At 41.6% G+C, this 23,772-nt stretch overlaps 1 protein-coding gene across 4 annotated transcripts in view; it reads left to right on the top strand.

The window, feature by feature from the left end:
* Positions 1-23,772, top strand: part of EPS8 (EGFR pathway substrate 8, signaling adaptor) — a 162,360-nt gene that overhangs the window by 89,458 nt on the left and 49,130 nt on the right. For all 4 annotated transcript variants that reach the window (XM_075897583.1, XM_075897568.1, XM_014577119.3 and 1 more), the window contains 9 exons: positions 2,255-2,416; positions 2,603-2,752; positions 3,368-3,450; positions 7,029-7,165; positions 11,584-11,657; positions 12,547-12,673; positions 13,029-13,117; positions 16,635-16,709; positions 20,700-20,848. In XM_075897583.1, the coding sequence (XP_075753698.1) occupies positions 2,255-2,416; positions 2,603-2,752; positions 3,368-3,450; positions 7,029-7,165; positions 11,584-11,657; positions 12,547-12,673; positions 13,029-13,117; positions 16,635-16,709; positions 20,700-20,848 (1,046 nt within the window). The remainder of the gene's footprint in view (positions 1-2,254; positions 2,417-2,602; positions 2,753-3,367; positions 3,451-7,028; positions 7,166-11,583; positions 11,658-12,546; positions 12,674-13,028; positions 13,118-16,634; positions 16,710-20,699; positions 20,849-23,772) is intronic.

Here is a 23,772-nt window from a genome sequence, read left to right as displayed (position 1 = left end):
ATTGCTGTCAAGTTCTATTCCAGGAGTAGATCCATTTGAATTCTGCAGGGAAGCAAGTCCTGGATGCTGACCTATTTTGTGACTCTTAGTCATCTTAAGATGATCTAAAATATAAAACAACATATTATAGCCTTATTCTGATGTGACAGTAGACATTCTGTTGTCCAACCAAGCACCACTATTGTAGGACTAAATTAGGTCCTGCCAAATGCCATAAATTCACAATTCCTTATTGTTCAGCTTTAAATTCAGAACTTGTATAAGTTGTTACATACTTGATGGTTCTAAGCATCATCTTACATTCTGTTGCTTCACGATCTGCTTGCAAGGAAATTCTTGTATTGCTTTTTAGTCTGTATGATTTTTTTACCAACTTAAAAAATTTAAAGTTAGGTGTTGGTACTCTGTTGGCATAAGGGTAACTGCCTGTATATTGGATAGGTGAATAATCAATATACAGTAAAACTCCATTAGTCCGGCATCCAATGCTCCGGGACTCCTGATGGTCCGGCACCATCAGGAACCCGGAAGTGCTGGGGCAGCCGGACATGCTTTCCCCATTCAGCTGCTGCTGAAACTGACCAGGGGAATCCGGGAGCAGAGCAGCTGGGATGCTGCTGGGTTGGTCTCGTAGCGCTGCCCCTCGGGGCTGCGGGACCAAACCGGCAGCACCCCAGCTGCTCTTGGGGACGCATGGGGCAGAGCAGCTGGAGTGCTGCCGGGTTCGTCCCGCAACCCCATCCTTTGGCGCTGCGGGACCAACCCGGCAGCACTCCAGCTGCTCTGCCCCAGGCATCCCCAAGAGCAGCTGGGGTGCTGCCGGGTTGGTCCCGCAGCCCCGAGGGGCAGCGCTACGGGACCAACCGGGCAGTACCCCAGCTGCTCTGTCCCAGGCGTCCCCAAGAGCAGCTGGAGTGCTGCTGGGTTGGTGCCGTAGCGCCGCCCCTCAGCGCTGCGGGACCAACCCGGCAGCACCCCAGCTGCTCTATTGCAGGCATCCCCGATTCAGCTGCTGCTGAAACTGACCAGCAGCAGCTGAATCAGGGACGCCTGGGGCAGAGCCGGACTATCATAAGGGAGGGCTATGAGGAGTCTGGGGTGGCATCCCCTCCCATCCCACTCCAGACCCCTCATAGCCCCCCCTTCTGATAGTCCAGCATATCTGATAATCCGGCACCCCCTGGGTCCTAAAGGTGCTGGATTATCGGAAGTTTACTGTACAATCTCATTACTAAATTTCATTTTGGTTTTTATTTGTTTTAAATTCCCTTTCATTTCTGTGTTCATAGTATGTGATCATATGACCTACTCGTTGCCTTGCTTACACAGTTAATAGGTATACCATTCTGTGTATCTGATACAAACACACACAACACTTTTTAAAAATGGAAATAATGTAAAAGATATGCAATCTTATTCATGTTCATAGAATAAATGAATGATTATATTTAGTCGCACATATATAAATAAATATATATACAATAAATAATATATTTACTTATTATATTTATATGAATTATAATTATTAATATTAAATAGATAATTGAGACTGAGTTGAAATTCAAGTTATTGGATAAAAATGCAAAGCTAGATCTGATATGATTTATGGCAATGAGGTAAAATTTTATCTGGAGGCCATTGGTTAAAAATAAAGCATGTGTCAGGTTGGTAGTAAGAAAAGTAACTGCTATCTTATGTGTTTTCTGGTCTATATGAAATGTCTGATCAGTCTTTCTAGAATGTATATCTCATGAGAAACAAATGAACAAACATCATTGCCATGAGCATGCTACTCGCAGCTTTCGCAGACACATGAGGACCCTTCAGATCAGGCTTGAGGCAAATTAACAGAGAGTAGGCCAGATTCCTATTGTGCTGCTATGTATCTTTCACTTGCCAATGATGCTAGGCTGCTACTTATCATGCACAGTAAATTAATATTCCACGGGTATTTTTTTTTAATCATGATTGTGATGCCTGAAGAATGTCAAAATATCCAAGGTAGTGTAACTGATAACAAAATGATAGAGGATGATACATTGTTGGTTATAATAGCCAGATGATTTCCTTAAATGACTTTATGGAATAAAAATCATAACTTGTTATCAATGGGAAGTGTCATGCATAAAGGCACAACTCTGTAAATGTATTGCTTATCACCCATTTTTCTACAGTGTAAATATTACCAACAGTTATTCCTGGAAAAAGACTTTTAATGTGTGTGCTTTTTTTTAATGCATGTATCAATCATCAGCACTTGACCACTTTTGTTTTGGATCGGAAAGAGGCTATGATAACAGTAGATGATGGAATAAGAAAGCTGAAATTGCTGGATGCCAAGGGCAAAGTGTGGACTCAAGATATGATTCTTCAAGTGGATGACAAAGCTGTCAGTCTGGTGGACTTAGAATCAAAGGTGGGGTCCGTAAATGGCATTCTCATGTTCAAAAAGAAAGAAGAAAGGAATCAGTAGAAAAATGGTTTTTATATTAATTACTGCTTTATAATTTTTATTGTTTGAATGGGACTATCAGTATTTCAGAGTTCAAAACTCTGAATTTTTGGTAACCAGAAATGTAAAATATTTCCCCCCTCCCTGCAGAATGAACTGGAGAATTTTCCTTTGAGCACAATTCAGCATTGCCAAGCTGTGATGAATGCATGCAATTATGATTCTATTCTTGCACTGGTATGCAAAGAACCAGCCCAAAACAAGCCAGATCTTCATCTTTTCCAATGTGATGAAGTTAAGGTAAGATAATAATAGGGACCCATTACAGATTGCTTACATTTTGTAACTTTGTGATTTGACAATAAGAGGAAAATCATGCTACTGCCTCGCACAATGTACTTTGTTCATTTCTTCTGTTAAAGGTACTTTAACATTAATATATTTATAATAGTACATTTTCTTAATATGATAATAAACACATGGTAGTATTTTTTTTATTATAGGGTAATGATGTCTTAGACATTTGAAACCTTAGTGGAGTGCACACCTATATAACTCTTTCCTAAAGAGTTCATTGTGGGAGGGTAAAGTTCAAGGCTTAACTATTAGGTTTAGGCTTGCATATCAGCAAGGGGTGTGTGAGTAATATTCACGAATACAAAGATGGTGTTAAAATAGTTAGAATGCTAACTACCTGTTCTTATTACGTTTTTCCTTTCCATCTATTGCTTTATCATTAAGCAATTAAATCTTTTCTACGTACAGTGTGTTCTCCCCCTCTCTTCTTCGAGACATCAAATTATTTGTGCTGAGACAGACTCGTAGCCACCAGAAGGTGCTGGCATCTTATCTATTTAGCGTAGTTAACACTTCAAGTATTTGACAGCCAGGTAACATCTGTTTCTGTCACTGCAGGCTAGCCTTATTCATGAAGATATTGAAAGTGCAATCGGCGACAGCAAAGGGGGGAAGCAAAAGAAGAGGCTTGATACACTCAGGTAAAAAACTTTCAGGTAGCATCAGAAACAGTCGAGTAGTAATTAAAAATCATCCTTTTTTTTCCCTTCCCATTCTCTTCTTCCCAGCTATACTATTCTTTTCTATCTTGTGGTAATCTTCTGGATAGTATACACCCGCTGTCAGGAGCAACAGCTTGATTTATTTATCTCTCCCACTCTCTAAATTTACAAACTCTAATTGTAACTCTCCCCCACTCCAGTGTTATACTTTGAGCTGTGTTCAGCTGAGAGAATGCTGCCACTTCCCTAGGGATGAGAACAGCTTTGCTGTGTTAAGGATTGGGGGATCAACGTGCCCTGAATTAAGAGAAAATTAATGTCTGATGTTCCTAAAATGTCATGCTTCAAGTGGTCACAAGCAGGGGTCAGGAAAGGTCCCATTCCTCTTTACAAATATATTCTGGGTTTTCTTTGGTTGGTTGGTTCTTTGCTCGGAAGCCTCAGAGATGGCCACAGCTGAAGAGAGGGCACTGGATAGGATGGGCTGGTGCTGTGAGTAAATACTAAGCATAGGTTTTTTTCAGGTGTTTTCCTGGCTGATTCTTCCTTAACTGATTTAGGGCTGAACTAATTGCCATATATAGGGCCAGAAGGGAATCTTTCCCCTGGGTCAAACTTGCAGTGGCCTTGAGGGGTGGTGGAGGATGGGATATGCCCTCCTCTCCAGGATGGGATGTAGGTTGCTCAGCAGGATCAGCAGGATCATCTGGGTATATCTCACTTAATCTATTTCCGGTCATTGCAGGGGCCTCAGATACTGGTGGACTTCTGTCCCTCCTGTTCTCTCCCAGTGGCATATTATAGTTTAACCTCTGAGCTGTGATACTTTGGTCTAATTCAGGTTGTTAGGTTTAGTGTACAGATGTTCTGTGCTTGTTGGTAGCCCATGTGTTGTAGAGGAGATAAACTAGATCATCTGCTGGCTTTAAACTCTGACTAATACAGAAGTGAGGCATTGGGGGGGTTTAGAAATAATAGAGGAGTTTTTCAAAGGCATTAATGGGAGTTTGGTACTTATTTTCCTTTTTGCATCTTGAAAATCTCTCCCAGAAATGCTTAGCTTATCTAAAATTTGTCATTGGTAGTTCTCAAAACAGTGTACAAAGATAATAAAGTGTTAATTTAACTATTTTACAGATGGGGAAAATAGACACAAGTTAATGATCTGGTAGAGGGATTAAGCAGCATGCTCATGGAGTTAACATATATAATGGCTTCGATCTTACAAACATGCACATTCTTAACTTTACTCATCTGCTTAAAGTTAAATGGCTGCATTTGTGTTTGCAAGGCAATGGCTTAAATTAGGAACAGTTTCCAATAAGTATGAGGACAAACTATTAATACAAAATGACTTGGAAACGTTTGAAACAATGACAGAAAATTAAAATGAGATTTAGTTTGGGAAAATGCAAGTCAATGCATCTGGGAAAAATTATCTGCACTGCAATGCTGTGTGGTGGAACCCAGAAAGCTGTAATGCTATAAGAGGGCAAAGGCTGACAGTGTACGGCAGATTAGAGTTTGCCATGCATTATGACATCATACAAGGAGGTATGAGATCATAGAGAAAGAAGATAATAGTCCCACAATCATATTTACCCCAGAAATACTGCTTTCCGCCTGGTCCACACCTAAAGAGTACACCGCCATAACTATATTGGATAGAAAAAAATCGCACCCCTTCACCGTCATAGCGGTGATGACAGAACTGCCATTGCAGGCATCACTATAAGACACAAAAGTGCTCTTCTCAGCATTGCTAATGTTCTTTGGAGAGGTGGTACTGGCATTCAGGAAGAAAAATTGCTTTTGATGGTGTACGCCAGTGGTGGGCAGCCTGTCACCCGAGGGCTGTATGTGGTCCCTCAGTGTTCTACGTGTGGTCCAGGAGGCATTTTGTTTACTGTTGCTCCTGTGCAGGGTTTCCAGATTCTGCTGGATTTCGTCCATGTAGTTTTTTTTCATTCTGGCATTACATGCACAGAAAGCAAGGGCATTTGAGTTGAGGTGCATGCTCACTGCACACAGCACTGTGAGACTTGTGTGTTCCCTCTGTATCCAATCAAAGTGCTGCTATGGTTCAATCGGCACACCCCACAAATTGTAGGTGCACAAGCGCTGTCAGCAAATCTACCCTGTCCCAGGAGACCATCTTGGTTATGACCATCATTCAGCCCACTTATTGGCCTAAGTTACCCCTCACTGACCTGAGGTGCATCTGCATTAGGGGGCTATCCTAGCATAACTGTGCTAGAATAATATGGACGTGATCTCAGTTTGGGGACCAAGTTATTCCCAAGCTAAATTGGAGGAAGTATGGAGAACAACCAAAAAAAGCCTGGAGGTTCTGACTTTGGAGAGATTGAATAGTTAATATTAATCTAGGGATAAACAGAATGGGACATAGATCTACCAATGTTTGAAGGGTAGGAATAGAAGAAATGAGAGAGAATTGAGAGGGGGAAGAAACAGGGTTAATGATGGTGGGTAGGAAGACCTGAGTGATGGTAAGGTGTCTCGGGCCACTGAATAGTGTCCTAAGGAAAATGATGGGAAGCTCTATTGTTTGTGGTATTTACAATTGTATGGGATAAAATGCTAGAAAATGTACTGTGAGGAACAAATCTGCATTTGTAGTCAGCAGAGTCAGACTATGATAGTTTTTTTTTCCTCACCTCCAAATTCAGTCATTAGGTATCATCAGTTCAGCTTTAAGAAATAGGAGACTGTGAGTATTGCTGGGAATAGGCGGCACCAACAAGTAAAAACAACTATTACAATGAAGATTATAATAACTGAGGCTAAAATAGAAAAGACCAACTGGATTATCTGCTCCATCCTCACTGAAGATGATCAAGGCTATTCTGTGTCTTCTACTGTTTTGTTTACTCTAATTTTAAATGCCCCAAGCTGTCAACTTCTCTACAGAGACAAATTGATGCGCTAGCGGATTTGGCTGTGAGAACTTATTCATCCCAACTTTTCCTTTTATAAGCTTTTTAAATTTTTTTATCAATTTCTTTGATAATGAAATACCCAGAATTGAACATGATATTCTAGGAACTGTCTATGAAAGTTGACAGCCTTTCTTAGAAAATCAACGGCTTGATAATGAATTTGTGGTGCTCCCTTTTGTCAGCTTACTTCCAATGAAGGCTTGAGGCTACCCCTCTCTGCATGTGGTGACCTGACTCCTGATATGTTCCAGCTATTAAATTAATCTCTGCTACAGAATTATATAGCCTGATTGCTTATGTAGAAAGAAGATAAATCTTTCTAAAATTCTATAAGGCTTTTCCATATGACCAAAGGAAACTTTGTTGGAATCTTTGTGCATGTTTGCTATATGCACAGAATTAGCAGTGGCAGGGAGCTTATCACGGATCACCCTTTCAAGTATGCTCAATTTTCTTACAATTGCAGACTTGTGTACTGCTAACTTTTTATGTCTGACAAAAAGATTTCCCAAACGCCCACCTGCCTTTTCCAATAACACATTAGAAAGGAGAGATTTTTTTTTAATGCTTCAGCTCTGATTTGTTCTGTTTCCTTAGGATGATTTCCAAAGTTGACAGCTCTATTCCTCCACCTCCGAAAGCACCAGCTCCTGTTCCCCCAGGTACTGTCACACAGGTGGATGTCAGAAGCCGAGTGGCAGCATGGTCTGCTTGGGCAGCTGAACAAGGAGACTGTGAGTATTTTTGGGAACTGGGGGTGTTGGTAGGTGAGTGGTTGGCAGTGTTCTGGGCAGTATGTTGGCAACAAATAAAAACAATTATTACAAACAGAAGCTCTATGAAGATTATGGTAACTGAGGCTAAAAATAGAAAAGACCAATTGGATCATCTGTTACATTCCTACTGGGGAAGATCAGGGCTATTTACTCTCCTGTGTCTTCTACTGTTTTGTTTACTCTTAATTTTAAAAGCCCCAACCTGCCACTTCCCTACAGAGACTTATTGATGGACTAGTGCATTTGGCTGTCAGAACCTGAGCGATTTTATCCACCCAAATTTTTCTGTTTCTGAGCTTTTTAAAAATTGTATCAATTTCTTTGATATTGAAATACCTAGAATTGAGCATGATATTCTAGGAACTGTCTATGAAAGTTAACTGAAGTCTGGCTGCTGTATGGCCTTATTGATGTGCATCATACTTACTGCACAGATAACACTATAATAAAAAGATGATTGGGGTTGGACTCCACTTAATTTTGAAGCAAATGGTATTGCACACTTGGCTTGTCCTCTTTACAGGTCTAAGCAAAAGCGTGTTATAGCAAAGTAGAAAAATGAATATATGTGATTCCCATCTTCTATGTGGGGTTTCAGATTTTGACTGTCATGGGAAAACATGATTTCTATGAGGAAAAAAATTAAATTATTGCTAATTTGGAAATAATGCAACAACTTTCAGTAGAATAGAATGTGTTTTAAAGAATAATTTTGGGTAAATTGAGTTTTTGGAGTTTATACTTTAATGGTTTCTAAGTAAAATAAAAAAAGCAAAAGAATCCATTATTCATGAGGGGTCTTATTCCATTGTCTATTTATGGAATGAAAGTATTTGTTAATGGAGTGTGCAACTGTGCAGCACAAAGCCTTTAAAATGTCCACAGAAAGCAATAATGGCCAGAAAATGTTTACATACCACCACACAGCATTATGTGCTTCATCAAGCAAAGGTTAATTGGTTATTTTGTTTGAATTTCTCTTTGTTTAAAGGTGTTTGTGGTTTTGTTTTTGGGAAAGTGAACTCTCACTGAATTGTGTTCCTAACAGTTATTGATTTTTTTCTATTTTTCTTGATATAGTCCAAATTGTTTTAACTGAAACCCCACAGTTAAGTAGATTCAAGTGCTGTAGCCTTTAATGAAATTGATTTTTAAAATAGGAAACATAATGGTTCCCTGTAAAATTAAGATTTTCTTTTTTTGATCACTAACTCTGTCTGCCCATCCCCATACGCACAATACTATCTTATCACTAACTCTGTCTGCCCATCCCCATACGCACAATACTATCTTATCACTGCATTTCCCCTTGTCTCAGCCAACTGTGCCTAATTTGTCACTTTCACACAACTGTCCCCAAGCCTTTTCCCATTCTGCCCTTTTCTTATGGCATTCCCTCCTTGAATTAAAGCTTGAGGCCACTGTGATGGGTTGTTGCCTCTCCAGAGTGCCATCTGATGTATTGGGGTACCACTGAGCCCACTTGTTCCACCAGCTTGGGCTCCTTTACACTGTCCTGCAGAGGTAGGACCCCTCAAGACTCCTTGTGCACACAAATAGGTAGGGATACATCCAGCTGCAGAAAGACTCTGAAATCAGCAGTGCATGGGAAGGCTTCAGCTATGAAATTGCCCTTCACTCAAGTCCACACCGCATCTGGTGTGTAAACCCAAAATTATATTGTCTTGCACTCCAGAAAGAGCTGTACAGCATAAGCTCATGAAATTGCTCCATGCCTCAATGTGGAAGAAGATATGCACCGCTTTTTTCCTCCCTAATTATGAATTCCACAGACTGGTTTTAGGGAAAACAAAAAACAAGTTTATTAACTGCAAGAGAGAGATTTTAAATGATTATAAAGGATAGCAAACAGATCAAAGCAGATTACTAAACAAATAAAAGGCACGTAAACTAAGCTTCAGTGGGGTAGTCTGTAACTGGAAAACTTAAACAATGAATAGTTTAGCAGCACCTTAAAAACTAACAAAACATGTGGATGGTGTCTTGAGCTTTCATAAGGTACAACCCACTTCTTCAGATAACACTAAGCTTAAATTGCTAAAGAAACTGGTTATAAGCAGTAATTTCTCACCCTAGCTGTTGTTTTAAGTAAATTGCAGCATTTCTTGAAGGGAAACTGCTCTTGCTTGTAATTTAAAACTCTAGGTATTTTTTTTCACATCCCAGTCACCTTTTCCAGTCTGGGCTTAGTTCTTCTCTCCATCTCCCTCACCACCTTGTTTCTTAAATGTTCACAGCAGTTATCCTGGGTGGGGATTTGGTAAAAAAGGAACACTGATTCTGACCCTCCCCTGACTTAAATAGGTTTTATATGTGGCAGGAACCCTTTGTTTCCAGTAATGGTTCCTTCCCAGTCCAAAAATACTTGTATTCTAATGTGTTATCTAGTACCAGGTGTCTTAATCACATGACCCTGCAGTGTCAAAGCAGCATGAATCACTGGTGGTTTGTAGCATCCCAGCAAAGCTTTTAAGGAAGGTGGGAGATTAGCATCTTCAAAGACTTATTGTTCTCCCAGTGGTCCATTGACATCCCTAGTTAGCCAGCCAGACTGACTGAATTTTGTCCCGTGGGCGTTCCCCTGGTGCAAACACTTTAGTAGTACAGATGTATAATCATTATTCCTCACTTTAGATACAAAAATGATACATGCATATAAATGGGATAATCACTGTCAGTAAATCATACCTGTTCCAATGATATCTTGCATGTCTCAACTTGTATATCCCTTTATCCCCATCCTCCTCCTCAAGAGCTACTTCTGCTGCAATTGCTAATAGAAAACAATGAATTAAAAGTGACTAAATGAGGATAATCAACATGTTATCTACTTACGATTAGTCAGTTTCATACCCTTGTCTGCACTCCTCCCATGCATGTCATTTGACTTGGACTCCAATTCTACTCGCATGAGTAACGTAATTTGTGAAGACAGTCAGTTGATTTCATTGGTCCTGCTCAAATGCATAAGGCTAAGCATATGTTTAACTGTTTGTAGGAGCAGAACTTAAGATGGTAAATTCTTCAGAGCGGAGGCTCAGTTAGGTACATCATGTATTTCTACAATGCTGAACACAGTGGGGCTTTGTTCCAAACTGGCCCTTTGAGATGCTAATGCAATATAAATTAATAAAATTTTGAATATTTGACTTGCTTATCTCATTCAATGGCAGCTTGAACCTGTGTTTTTTTCCCCCTCAAAACCAGTATTTTGAGTTTTTTCTTTGTTTTCGGTAAAAGCAAAATTAAAGCCCTATCTAATACAGTGTTAGAACCTTAAGAAATGGGAACAATATTGACACTGGATTAAAAAAAAAACAACAACAAAGAAACAAACAAATACCTTAAATAGGTCAAGGTTTTGCGTTGTGTGGTTGTATGGTTTGGGGCTTTTTGTTTTTTGTTTTTAGAGGTTGGTTTGTTTTGGTTTGGTTTGTTGCATTTTCTAGAAATACAAAATCTTCCCACAGAGATTTTTCATCTCTCCACACAGGTTGAACCTCTATTAACCGGGACTCCTTGGTCAGGCAACATCCATGGTCCCATCTGGGCTACTAGGTACAACCCAGCAGGGCTGCCCAGCATAGCCAGTAGCCTGGCACTCAGGGAGCTGGGCTGCCCGGTGTAGCAGGAAATGGGGTGAGGAGACTGTCAGGGGAGTGGGACCGGTGGTGTCGGAGGAGCCAGCCAGGATGCTGTCAGCTAGTCCAGAGCTGGGGGCCTAGGAGCAGGGGGGGCGTGGTAAGAGGGGCACCAGCCAGATGTGACCTCCCCTGGTCTGACAAAATTCCTCATCCAGGACCTGAAGGCGCCGGACCAAGGAGGTCCAACCTATGCTGTTTTCAAATCTCTCTCTCTCTCTCTCTCTCTCTTTTTTTTAAAATAAGATGTGCAATACAGTAGTTTCAGATAGATTATTTTAAGTCTGGTATTAAAACTTTTTCAGGGGAAACATTAGCATACTTCTCATTTTCATGAACATCACTTGTCTTAATTGTAAAGTGAACTGTGCTCCATGCAAATTTGAGGTCCCCTCCTTTTTAACTGGTGCAGGTGATTTACATCAGAAATAAGGATTCATGAAATCGAAGTTGTAAAAAGAGTTATTTCATGCTAAAGGAAGGAATCTCATTCCGTTTTATGTTTCTCGCATAAATGTTTTTCCCCTTCAGTTTTGGGTTTTATTGCTTTATTCTGTGTTCCACATTTGGGCCTCAGAAGGTTGAGAGGCAAAGAATATTTTAGTCTTTCTTGCTCTCTTGCCACCGTGGTTCTATATGTAAGGTTATATACATAGGTCTTTGGTTCTTTGTTTCTGATCTCTATTACTTGTCTCTCCTCCTCACTCTCTGTAGTTGAAAAACCCAGGCAGTTCCACGAGCACGAAGAAACAGCTGAGATAATGGCAGCCAAGATTGACCGAGATGTTGTAAGTTCAGCTATATGTACATGTGCAGTATTGTTCAGTGTCCTTGAAATGTTGGATGGTTGCTTTATGTACAGGACTGGCCTTTTTCACAGGAAAGTCTCAGTTTTTGAGAGTTAGCCAGGTGTGCCAAATTGTGTGATAGACTTATAAGGGGCACAAAACTAAGACCAGCACGATGAGATTCAGTTTTGTCCTGAGGAGAACTTGAACTGTAGGTGTGAGAGGTGAGCGCACTAAGACCTCGATTCAGGATAGCACTTAACCATGTGCTTAAATCCCTTTGAAAACAGTGTAACTTAAACATCTGCTTAAAGGTAAGCATGCTGCCATGTTCTTCCTTGAATAATGATAGACCTAAGCAAGTACTTGAGTTTTCCTGAACTGGGGTATGTCCCTTTTCCCCCACTTGGTTTTTTCCACTGCTCCAGCACTCTTGTGCATTGAAAGGCAGTCTTCACATTGATCAAAGAATGTCAGATCAGTTTAACCCTGCATGTCAGCAAATAATAGTTTTAATATTTTGTGTCATCAGAGAATATGAAATTACAACTATTAGAAAATAGCTCAATAGCATCTCTGGGAAAGTTATGTTTTAACAAGATCTACGTGTGCTACATGGGAGAAACAGTGTGTGTGACTCCAAATTAAATTAAATACAAAATGTAATCATCTCAATACTTACCTTTTAAAAACTTGTAATGATCACAACTATTGAAATAGAGCAAGTGGAAATGTGAGGAATTTGAAAATATCAGACACTTGATGACTAAGCAGTGTTTCCTTGAATGAACGATGAGCATAGGAGACCACTGTGAGGATGCTGTAAATTACAAATAATGCAGCTATGTTGCAGGTTAGATGGAGACATTAATCTGCACCTCTCCCACAGCAAATTTTGAACCATATTTTGGATGACATTGAATATTTTGTTACCAAACTTCAAAAAGCTGCTGAAGCATTTGCAGAACTTTCAAAGAGAAAGAAAACCAAGAAGAATAAAAAGAAAGGACCTGGAGGTAAGATTTGTTTTCCCTCTCATCCCCAAGTCTTTCTGAATACCTTGTCCTTTGAAAGTCATTCGTGTAGCTAGTGAATGTGATTTTGGTTTTCTTATTGCATTGCTTTGTGATTTTGTTGTTGTTCATTCAGTTTAATTGAACAACTTCCTTTGTATCCCTTGGCTTAGGTCTAGGCACACACTGATATCTAAAAAACTTAGGTTCTAGTCATGCTCCCCTTCCTCATGTGAACAAGTTTTTTGCCATCCTTTTCTGGTAGTCAAAGAGAAAGAAGGCAACAGAGCTGAGCCCATGTTAGTAAATACCTGAATTACCATAATATCTATTCTTTTTTTTTCATTTTGTTCTCTAGAGGGGGTTCTCACTCTTCGTGCAAAGCCACCACCTCCAGATGAATTTGTTGACTGTTTTCAAAAATTCAAGCATGGTTTTAACCTTCTGGTAAGTAGCTGAGGCTCCACAGGGCAGGCAGGGGTGACTTTTCCTGGCTTGTTTCAAGTCAGATGCAGCATGCTTTTCCTGCTGCTACAAATTGGCTCTGAGTGCACCTTGATGTGTCACTTTCACCCACACGCTTTCAGATCTCGCCAGCCGCTGCCTGTGCTAGAAATGTTTTGAAGTTTATGATTGTGCAGGTGGAAGTGTGGGAGAGAGGTAGATTTTGCGTTTGTGTACTGAAATCAGTTTTTTCTGGTGGTAATTGTCACTAACAGGTTGTTGTGCTCCTAGTACATCTTCTCTCTAAAGGCACCATTTGAGAATAGAACCCACACTAGGGATGTTAGATATTGTGTAATTGAATAATTGTGTAACTGCATGAAATCTTAGCAGTTACACAACTATTTGATCGTCCTTGAGGGCGGGGCCAACAGCCAGTGCCTCTCAGGCCTACTTCCAGGGCAGCAGTATCAGAGGCAGCAGTGAGGGGTGGCAGGCAGGAGCTAGTCTGCCTCGGAACCCAGTTTGAAAACCAGATTCCTGCACAGACCTGCTGCCTGCTGTCCCATGCTGTGGCCTCTGTCTAACATGGGATGGCAGCACCCCTGTCTGGGGAGGGGGGGGGGGTCCAACCTCCCTGCAGACAGAGGCAGCTGCTGCGGACAAGCCTGAGGACGAAGCTCGCCAGCTTTTTGGGATTCTGGAGCAGTCTCTGTCTTCAGGGAGCTCAGACCCCCCCACGGACAGGGGCTGTTGCTGCAGACTAGCCTCTGTCCACAGTGAGCCTGGGTTATCATGGACAGAGGCTGCTTTATGGCAGCCTCCTCTTCACCACTCCGTGTTGCTGCATCTGGATTTTAAGTTGGCTCCCTCCAGCACCAGCTCCCCCCTCCCACTGCCTCTGTGGGAGGCGTCAAGGATGGGGCAGCCAGGCCCGTGAAGCTGGCATGCGCAGGGAGCCTGCTTGAGAGCTGGCTTCCCACTCATATGGGCTCCAGCCAGCCCCTTCACCCTCTACACTGCTGCCTCTCTATCAGAGGCAGCAGTGCAGGGCTGGAGGAGCAGGCGGATCCAGTGCTTGTGGGGAGCCTGCTTAAAGCCAGCTCCTCACGGGCACTGGTTACTGCTCTCCCCCTTGCTGCCTCTGATACAGAGACAGCCAAGGGGAAATGCATGCAATCAACAGGATTAACCAGGCTTATCAGTTAATCATGTAGCTGACAATATGTCGACATCCCTACCCCAGACAGCTCTCTACTTTCCCTGGGTCGGTGACCATCCTGTCATGCTTTCCCCCCGACTCTGTTATGCAAAGCCTTCTACAGAGTAGAGTTGCTACTGACTGTGCACAGATGTTCGTGTCCCTATTAGGAATGCCTTGTTTTCAGTGAGACTTGTCCTACTTGTCAATCTCTGCTGTTGCAGCACCACTATAGGCAGCAAGCATCATGTGCAGCTTCCAAAGAGCCATTTGTCTTTCTGGTATTGGGGTTCCCAAACTGCATTAGTACATGATCCAGGAGAAGGAGCCCAATGCCTGGTCTCCTGGGTGGGTATGGAGCTCATCAGTGGGTCCCAGCAAGTCTGATGTTGGCCCTGGTGACGACATTACAATGGGGTTATGACCCACTTTAGGGTCCTGACCCCCCGTTTGAGAATTACTGATTTAGTGTAATCCCACATTGCTTCAGCCCAACATCCAGTTACAGCCACACTGCCTAACTGTAGACTTGAGAGATGATGCTTGGTGTGCTATGTGTGGTTTTTTTGGGTTTTTTTCTCCAAACTTCCGGTTCAGGCCAGTGCTGAAAACAGTGGCTTTTTGACAGGGCTTCCATTTCTGCCCTGGGTTGCAGTCCCAATCACCAACTCCCGAGAGCAGCAAAGTCTTTACAATGTGCAGTATGATTGGTGAAGTGATATCAACAACAACAATAATAAATAAAATGTCACCCTTTAGCATTCAAAATGTTAACTCATTTCTAGAAAGGTCTATTGGGAAAATGTACAGCTCACTCTTGTATGCTCGCCAGCCTCCACAGCTGTGTTCTTTATTTAGCTTTCCAGTAGTGCTTGTCCACTTCTCTGTGCTCATTACCACCATTAAATAATGTGTGTTAAATAAGCCATAAAGAGAGAAACTTCTCTTAAAAACCTTTTTAGCCTAAGCCTAAGTCTATACTGCAATGTTAAATCGGAAAAAGAAATGCAGGTCATGTTTTTTTTCCGATTTACTTTCGAAAGAGGCTTTCTGAAATTTGAAACATCTACACAGTGCCAAATTTTGGAAAAAAGTGCTCTTTTAACACATCCCTTCTTCCTCATAGAAAGAGATGGCGAAAGAACACGTCTGCTTTTTCGATTTTTTTTAAAGCGGTTGTGTTCCTTGGACGTGTCCAAGGAGCAATCTAGACATAGCTTTAAAGCACTCCATCCCATGGTCATTTCTTTGCCCTCAACATCACCAGCTATTGGCAGCCAGTGCTGCTAATGCAGATATTCACTTTTGGCATCTTCTGCTCAATATGCTTCAGAGAGTCACTGGGAAATCTTAATTTCTTGTGTACCCTCCTTCAGCTATTGTTTTTTTTCATTTGTGGCTGTGGCAACAGTGCAGCTGGGAGAACCTGTATCCTCCAATAGCTGAGCCAAATCAACTTTCTTCTATTTCTCTTCGAGTGGGATTTGTTCCAGGAGTCATTTGTAGGGGTTGAGAAGGCTACAAGGAAAGTTCCCCTACATCACGTGCTCTGCAGCCACAATTGTTGGACTTGAAGCAGGAATTAATACAGGGAAGTTCTATGGCCTGTGTTAGACTGGCAACCAAGCTCACTAGATGGTTGCAATGGTCCCTTCTGGCCTGAATCTATGAACCGTTGACATTTCTGTTGGGAGACAGGGGAGGGTGTCCCTCATTTCCATGCCTTTGGGTCTGAGGACACCAGGATGACCACAGAAACAGGACCTTCGTTGAAGCCTGTGTAACCTTTTCTTCTTCTGTCCCCCACATTCACCTGCTCTTCCTCAAGGACACCATAAAATTCTCTGCACCAGCATCTTTGATCAACTGTAAGATATACAGTACTGTGCTAATCAGCTCTATGGCTTATAGGATGCTTGTGTGATCTCTTCCTTCCTAAAGAAGTTGACTTAACAGGTTGAAATTTTGTCACAACTAGGGCTGTCCATCAAAACAAAGTGAGAATTGCACACTTTTTATTGTGTTGTAATTGAAAACAATATATTTGAAAATATAGAAAACACCACAAATATTTAAATAAATGGTATTCTGTTATTGTTTAACAGTACAATTTATCTCATAATTAATCTCAATTAATTTTTTAATCTCATGATTAAGCACTTGACAGCCCTTGTCACAATCTTTGACAGCTTATATTTAAATGAGGAAATAAGTATGACCTGTACTTAAATTCTATAACTAAGATTCTCTTTTAAAGGATGATTCTGTTCAACTACCATAGAAGTTACCAATTTGTTTTTTCTCTTTTTTCCCTCTCAGGCTAAATTAAAGTCCCACATTCAGAACCCTAGTGCACCTGAATTGGTTCATTTTCTGTTTACACCATTAAATATGGTAAGAATTAATTTTTAGTATGTTCTACAGACTTGTTTTGTTTCAATGTTGTAGAATCTTTTAAAATATGACGAGGTTAAAAATGTATTATTACTAATGGTAGGTTATGGGAAAAATCACTTATTTATTTTAGAATTAGGACATGTTTAGAAAATAAGTATGTTCATTTTGTTTATATCCAGTCCCATAATTTAAATGAATTCACTTAGCTAAATTGTCCTTTTGCTAAAGTATGTATGTCTGCGTGTATACATATGTATATTTACATTTTGACTTGACTGATTTTTTTCTTAACATTAAAAAGAAACACAAAACTAATACCTCATATTTACACAAAGTGGAAGGAAAATTAAATACATACACACCAGAGTGAGGAATAAACAGTATTTGCAGGAGAGTAAAATATTTTTTGATCATGGCAATACAAAGTCACTAAACAACCCTCTTTTCAGATGAAAGGAGTTCAGGGGTCCACGTTGCAAAATAAACAGCAGAGAAAAAGAGGGGGTGGAGAGGGAGAGAGAAGAAAATAATGGGAAAAAATTGTCAGTTAGAGTGTCCATGCTAAATGAAGCTGATAGAGTGGGATCTAAGTACTCTTATCAGCTTCAATTAGCATGAGCACACTAATTGACAATTTTTTCCCATTTTTCCCTTCTCTTTCCTTCCCCATACCCTCTCTTTTTCTCTGCTATTTATTTTGCCACCTGGACCCCTTAACGCCATTCATTTGATGAAGTGGGTTGTGATGAAGTGGGTTGTGCCTACAAAAGCTCACGATACCATCTACGATTTTTGTTGGTCTTGAAAGTGTTGCATGACTATTCACAGTTTTTAAAATTTTTATTAGTGAAGTAATTTTCACAGCTCCCTTGCAAAATAAGCTGACAAATAAATTAGGCACAGAAATATTAACTAATTTAGCTGCTCAATTCGAAATACCTCACGCTATTTAGCAGTTTGTATGCTCAAAGCAAAGCTCCCATTCAGTTCAGTTGCTGTGCGTGTGTGTGCGCAGCCCTTCTATAAATCAGTGATCCCTGTGAAAAATTTGGTTTAAGTAATATCCCGCAGGAATTCTGTGGAAGAGTTTGAGAGAAATCCAATTTTCTAGGATATAGTTAAACTGCCGTAACCATGAAACCATCATTTCTGTTCCTGCAGTCCCAGGCCTGTTTTTGCATATGTTGCTCCTCAGTCTTCATAATCTTTTGCCTACTAGGTTCATTGGTTCCTCTGCTTAATGGGGGTGGCCTTCAGTTTTAGGCAGGCATAGACCTGTCCAGCCCAATTATCCCAATAGGTATTGACCTTGCAACTTCTACAATACGCAAGGCAAATATCCTACAAAAAGCAGCCTCTTGACTTGCACAGCCCTGATTCAACCTCAGAGCATGTCCACCATTGTACACCGAGTGAGTCCTGGGAGGGATGGGAGGTGGGAGGGGAAATAACATGAACATGTAGATAAGGATTGTTAAGGATTGTTAAGGATTGTCTCATAGTGCATGTGCACAAGGGAGCTGAATTAAGGTATCAAGGGCAACCCTAATAGGGATGTCATTGTATAGACAGCTACATGGCTAACTGATAAGCCTGGGCTTGTATACACACATCGCCTCCCTCTGGCTGCCTCTGCATCCCACAGAGCAGCATCTGTCCGCAGCAAGCCTGGCTGCTTCGTGGCAGCAGCCCCTGCCTGTGGGAGATCCATGCTCTCCACAGAGTAGCCTCTGTCCCTGGGGAGCTCAGCCCCCCGTGAACAGGGGCTTCTGCCACCCTGCACTGCTGCCTCTGTATCAGAGGCAGCAGCATGGGGCAGCAGGCAGCCGGTCCACGAAGGGACTGGCTTAAACCGATACAGAGACAGCAGCACGAGGTGGCAGGGGGCTCCCCAGGAATGGGGCTGGGAGCGCACTGGCTGCTGGCCCCATCCCTCAGGACTATTGAATAGTTGTGTAACTGCTAAAATTTCATGTTACATGCTATCTAACATTCCTAAACCCTAGTTCTAGAATTTCTGGACTTTTGAGGATTTGACTTTGCAATCTTAGTCTCGGTCTTTAATGTAGCGTTGGTGTATAATAAAAACCCAGGTTTTAAAAAAAATCAAACCTCAAAACCAGATGTCGCATCCTATTGACACCCACCTAAATCATCAACAGGACTGCCACCAGCCACAGCTCAGGTCTCTGTCCTTTCAGCTAATGGAGTAACAATAATAGCTAATCATCATCCAGGTAGACCAGCACCAGAGGGAGATGAGACATGCACTTTCCCATTTGGTTTCAGAGAGATGCATTTGCTGACAGCAGAGAAATGGTGAGACTCGACTTCTGTCCCAGGCTCTGGAGTGCTTAGGGTCTAGTTGCCACTTGCCTTTCTGTCCTATCAAGCTTGTCTTCTCCAACTTGCACCCATCCTACTCTTCCTCGTCTCAGTCCTACTTGCACCTATCCTACTCTTCCCAGTCCCACTTCCAGTCTGGGCTCCTCATTCAATTTCTGTCTTCCTCCATCCCCTCCCTGGCTCCTTGTCCCAGTCTCTCTATTCAGTCAGTCCAGCCTCCTCCCACCCTCCAGCTCCTTCTACAGTCTGTGTTACCTCTCTGCCAATTGATTCCCAATCTCTCCTTGTGTGAAATGAAGATTTCAAAGGCTTAGAACATGGACAACCATGGGTAGATTTTCATGGGGAGGGTAAAAGGCCAAAGATAAAGACCACACCCCTTGCTAACTTCCAAGTTTGTTCTCCAAATCATGGGGGTGCTACTGCTTCTCAAATAGAATTTTTGACATGGGCAAAAAACATTTAATTTACCCCTCTTTCTTGGAAACAGCGGAATCATTTTTGGCTGAAAATTTCCTCCCTTGCTACAAAAAACAAAACAGAAAACCACACCACATCATCCCTGAAGCAGACCCTGGCATAGACAATTTCAGTTTAAACACTTAAAGCCTGGTAAAATTATAAGCTACTGAAAACAGGGTCTCACAATGAGAAATATTGAATAACCTTACAAGTAGGCAATCCCCTCCACCTCTATATAGTTTTTACTGGCTCTCTCTCCAAAATCTTCTATCACGTTTCTGCTGTTTTTTGTCCCCTCTTTCTCCCCTGTTCAGTTACTTTCCTACATTTCCTCATTTATTTCTATCCTTGTTTCCACTCCCCTCACAACATTCCCCAATTATCAATCTTGATCCTTATTTCACTTTTTTTTCTTGGCTCTGGTGCTAGTTGCCTTGTTGGGCTCCTACATGGAATGCCATGCTTCATTTTTACATTGCTTTATGACAGCATTTTTACACGCATCCATTACACAGAAGTCTGAACTTTAGTATACGGTATTGAATCTTTGATTTGTCCTAGACAGTATGTGCTAAAAGGATATTTCTGCCATCATTCTTTTCAGCTTGTCTACACCTTCAAGTTGTGTAAAGTTTAAATTAGTTTAATTAAACTAGTTCAACTTTTGAGCTCTCTCATCTCTGTTTAAACCTGGGTTATATTAATGTAGCTTGTATCAGTAAATGTACAGGCACAAGCTCAATGGATATGAGCCAGTTTAAATGGATGTACAAGTGTCTGCATACAAACTGAACTGGTTTGAGTAAGTGGTGTGGTTTTATATTGATTTTCAGCTTGTTTGCATAGTGTGTAATGGAGGTATTTAAACTGCAGAGCACTCTGGTGTGTGCAATAAATGATCCCTGATGCACTTTGATGTAGACCCAACAAATAGAACTATATTCAAGTGCTATAGGTGTGCCCTGCTGCCTTCTATGCACAAGCCCTTAATTAAACTAGCGTAACTGTCTGTGTACATAAGACTTTTGTCTTGTATCAGGCAAACACCACCAATAGAGAGGGAAGCCTAGAATTCTAACTTCTTTAATTTTTACATAGTTTACTATTATAATTGATTCTCTGTTACCCCTCAGTGCAGTAAATAGGCTTTTTTTAAAAAAAAAAAAATCTTGATTTTAGGTGGTGCAGACAACTGGAGGTCCAGAGCTTGCTGGTACCGTACTCAGCCCTCTCCTAACAAAGGACACCATAGATTTCTTGCGTTACACTGTCAGTAGTGAGGAAGGACAATTGTGGATGTCATTAGGTGACACATGGACCAAAGCCAGGTATGAAAACGCCTTTGTGCATTTTGTAGAGGATCTTTGAATATATATTTGAATGTACAGTAATTACTCGTTTAACACGTGCACGCTTAAAACGTTTTCGCGAAAACATGATTTTTTTTAGGGAACGTTTTTTGCATAACACGACTGTCCCCGAAATAACATGAAAAAAATCAAGTGACGGACTACTTCGTGCGGCAGGATTAATTGTGAAAACAGCGGTAATATAGTAGACTTCCGATAATCCGGCGTACCAGGAGGTACTGTAAGGTGGCTGTGACAGGTCTGCTGGGACCCACACTGCATCCGGCAAGGTGGGGTTGGTGGAGAATGGCTCAGTGAGCGGTGAACCCTCCACTGCTTTGCTGCTGGCCTGCAAGTGGGAGTGGAGGAGAGGGGGCAAGGTCGCCGGCAGCTGCACAGGGCTTCCCCCGCCTCCCTGCAAAGTGGCGGAGGGTTGCCGTTTGCTGTTCGCCACACCGTTCCCCGTCTCCCCCTCCCCCCGGATGCAGTGTGGGTCCCGGCAGACTTGACACAGGGCATACTCCCAACCCAATCCCCCTACCCTCTCTTCCCCTTCCCTTCCCCAGAGCCAAACACCTCCCCTCCCTGCTGTAACCCAGTCCCATTTCTCCCCCAGCCTTATGTCCTGGTCCCAAGGCAGCTGCCTGTGCTCAGCGGTTAGCTACTAGCAAGTGCAGGCTGGAGTCGTGAGCGCACATGTGGCTCACAGCAGCCCAGGCGAGAGAGCGGCTGACTGAAGCACTTCCAGGTTCCAGTTGATGCTGGACAACTGGATGCCGGACAATTGGAGTTTTACTGTACAGTACATCATTTAATGGTGACATTGACAACTCAGCACCAACAGAAAATTGACTTCGACACCACCGCTTGAAACACAACCCCCACCTTTTCCATTATTTTCAATGGGAAAATTGACCCCACATAACACGTTTTTGCTTAGCACAATCATTTTCTGAAATGTATCTACTGTGTTAAATGAGGAATTATTGTATTAACATCGTCTATATCAGCCAAATACACAAACTCTGTTTCAGTAGTCTGAATTTTTGCTTTCTTTGAGTCTGATCCAACTCCAGTTGAAGTCAGTGAATTGATTTCAGTTTCCTATCTGATTTCAGTGGGAGTTGGATGGGTCCTATTAAGAATCTGAAGGGACATGTTGGAAGAATAAGAACAATTGATTTTATTTTCTCTGAATGGTCCTTTCCATTCTTTTTCTCTGCTGTCCTCAATTGGTCATTAACCAGCTGGGCTCAATTATAAATCTATTTCAAGTGACATATAGCGTTTGGTAACAACAACTAAAACAAAATTATATAAACAGAATAAAAAAGCACTTGAACATCCCCCCAATTACTAAAAGCAGAGACTTGCAATGATTTGAATGCCTCTGAAGCAGCATTAATGTCTGTAAGAAAAAGATTGTTTTTTAAGAAGTATCATGAGTGGATGATTGATTTGCACTGCAGATAAACCCTTATGGGATCCTAAATTGTGAAAAATAGATTCAGCTGAAAAATAGATTCAGCAGGGACTTACAATGTTGCTTTTCATGAACGTTGCTTGTGAACTGTAGTGTATTATAAATATGACCAGTTTATCTAATTTTTTTATAGTATTGGGTTTATATAAAAGCCTTGCAAACAGAATTTCTAAAAACCAGGGATGACTAAAGTATTGCTTCACCCTCTGGCCCTTCGAGGTGGTGGTGACGGCGATCAGTAATTGAGTTAGGGCTTGCATCTGAAATGCTTGCATTCTTTTTAATTTACTCATCTGCCCACTCAGGGTCCAGATCAAATGACTAACCTTCAATCTAAATAATTAAATAAATATTGAATTTATTCCTGGTGAAAACTGCTGCATTGAAAGATTTGGAAAATGAAGGCCTAATGAAGAGTAGCAGGTGAACATCCACAGAATAGAAAGAGTGCAGATTTTGGTAGTGCAATGTTCATCCATGCTCACCCTTCTTTCTTGAGTGAACTATTGTTAGGGGCAAGAATCTCCAAGTTGCGTTGTCGTTTGGCCTATTTACTGAAACTACTAACAGAGGTGCCAGCTGAGGTGGATTTTTTTAATTTTGTTTTTGCTCCTGGTTTGATATGATTTGTACTAAGCATATCAAACTCATTTTGCCACCAAGGAGCAGCTTCAAATTACTACTGACCTATGCCAGCAAAGGCGTCTGATCACGCTGATCCATGCAGAGAGACCTATTGACTTTATTGGAGCTCCCACAAACAGGATTATTTTGCTTGATCAGAGCTTGGTGCTGGAACAGAACTAATGACCTAAGTACAGGTTGAACTTTTCTGGTCTGGCAACATCTGTGGTCTGGCAAGACCATTGATGTTGCTGGAGCACAGAGCCCCTGAACTAGAAAGCCCCAAAAGGGAGAAGCTGGCTGTGTAGCCACAGCAGCCAGCAACAGAGGAGCATGGTGATCTGCTGACAGACCCTGGGAGAACCTGGAATCCATCTGCAGAGGGGCTGACCTCCTGTGGTCCAGCAAACTCCCTCCATTTGGGACCAGTGAGGTCCCGAGGCTGCCAGACCAAGGAGGACCAACCTGTATTAGAATCCATTATACTGTTGCAAATCCTCTCCATCCAGGCCCCTTAAAAATAAAAAGCAATAATTCAATCCAAAGAAAAACGGGTGGTGTTAGATTGGGAGGAATACAGGAATTTAAAGGGTAACCAAGCTTTACACTTTAGAAGCAATGGGTGGGACTGGCCCCTGTTTGTCTTGTGTTGTTATGCTGTGCAGCTTTGCTGTATTGTGCCACTAAACAAGATGATTGTTCAAACCCAGGAGATGCTGGTCAGCTATAAATCACCATCGACATGCCAGCGTCTTGGGACATGCTAACAGCTCCTAAAACTTGTTTGATAGTATTT

The sequence above is a fragment of the Pelodiscus sinensis genome, chromosome 1 (assembly GCF_049634645.1).
Source record: "Pelodiscus sinensis isolate JC-2024 chromosome 1, ASM4963464v1, whole genome shotgun sequence".
NCBI classification, from domain to species: domain Eukaryota; kingdom Metazoa; phylum Chordata; order Testudines; family Trionychidae; genus Pelodiscus; species Pelodiscus sinensis.
This window is presented reverse-complemented; position numbering and strand designations above follow the sequence as displayed.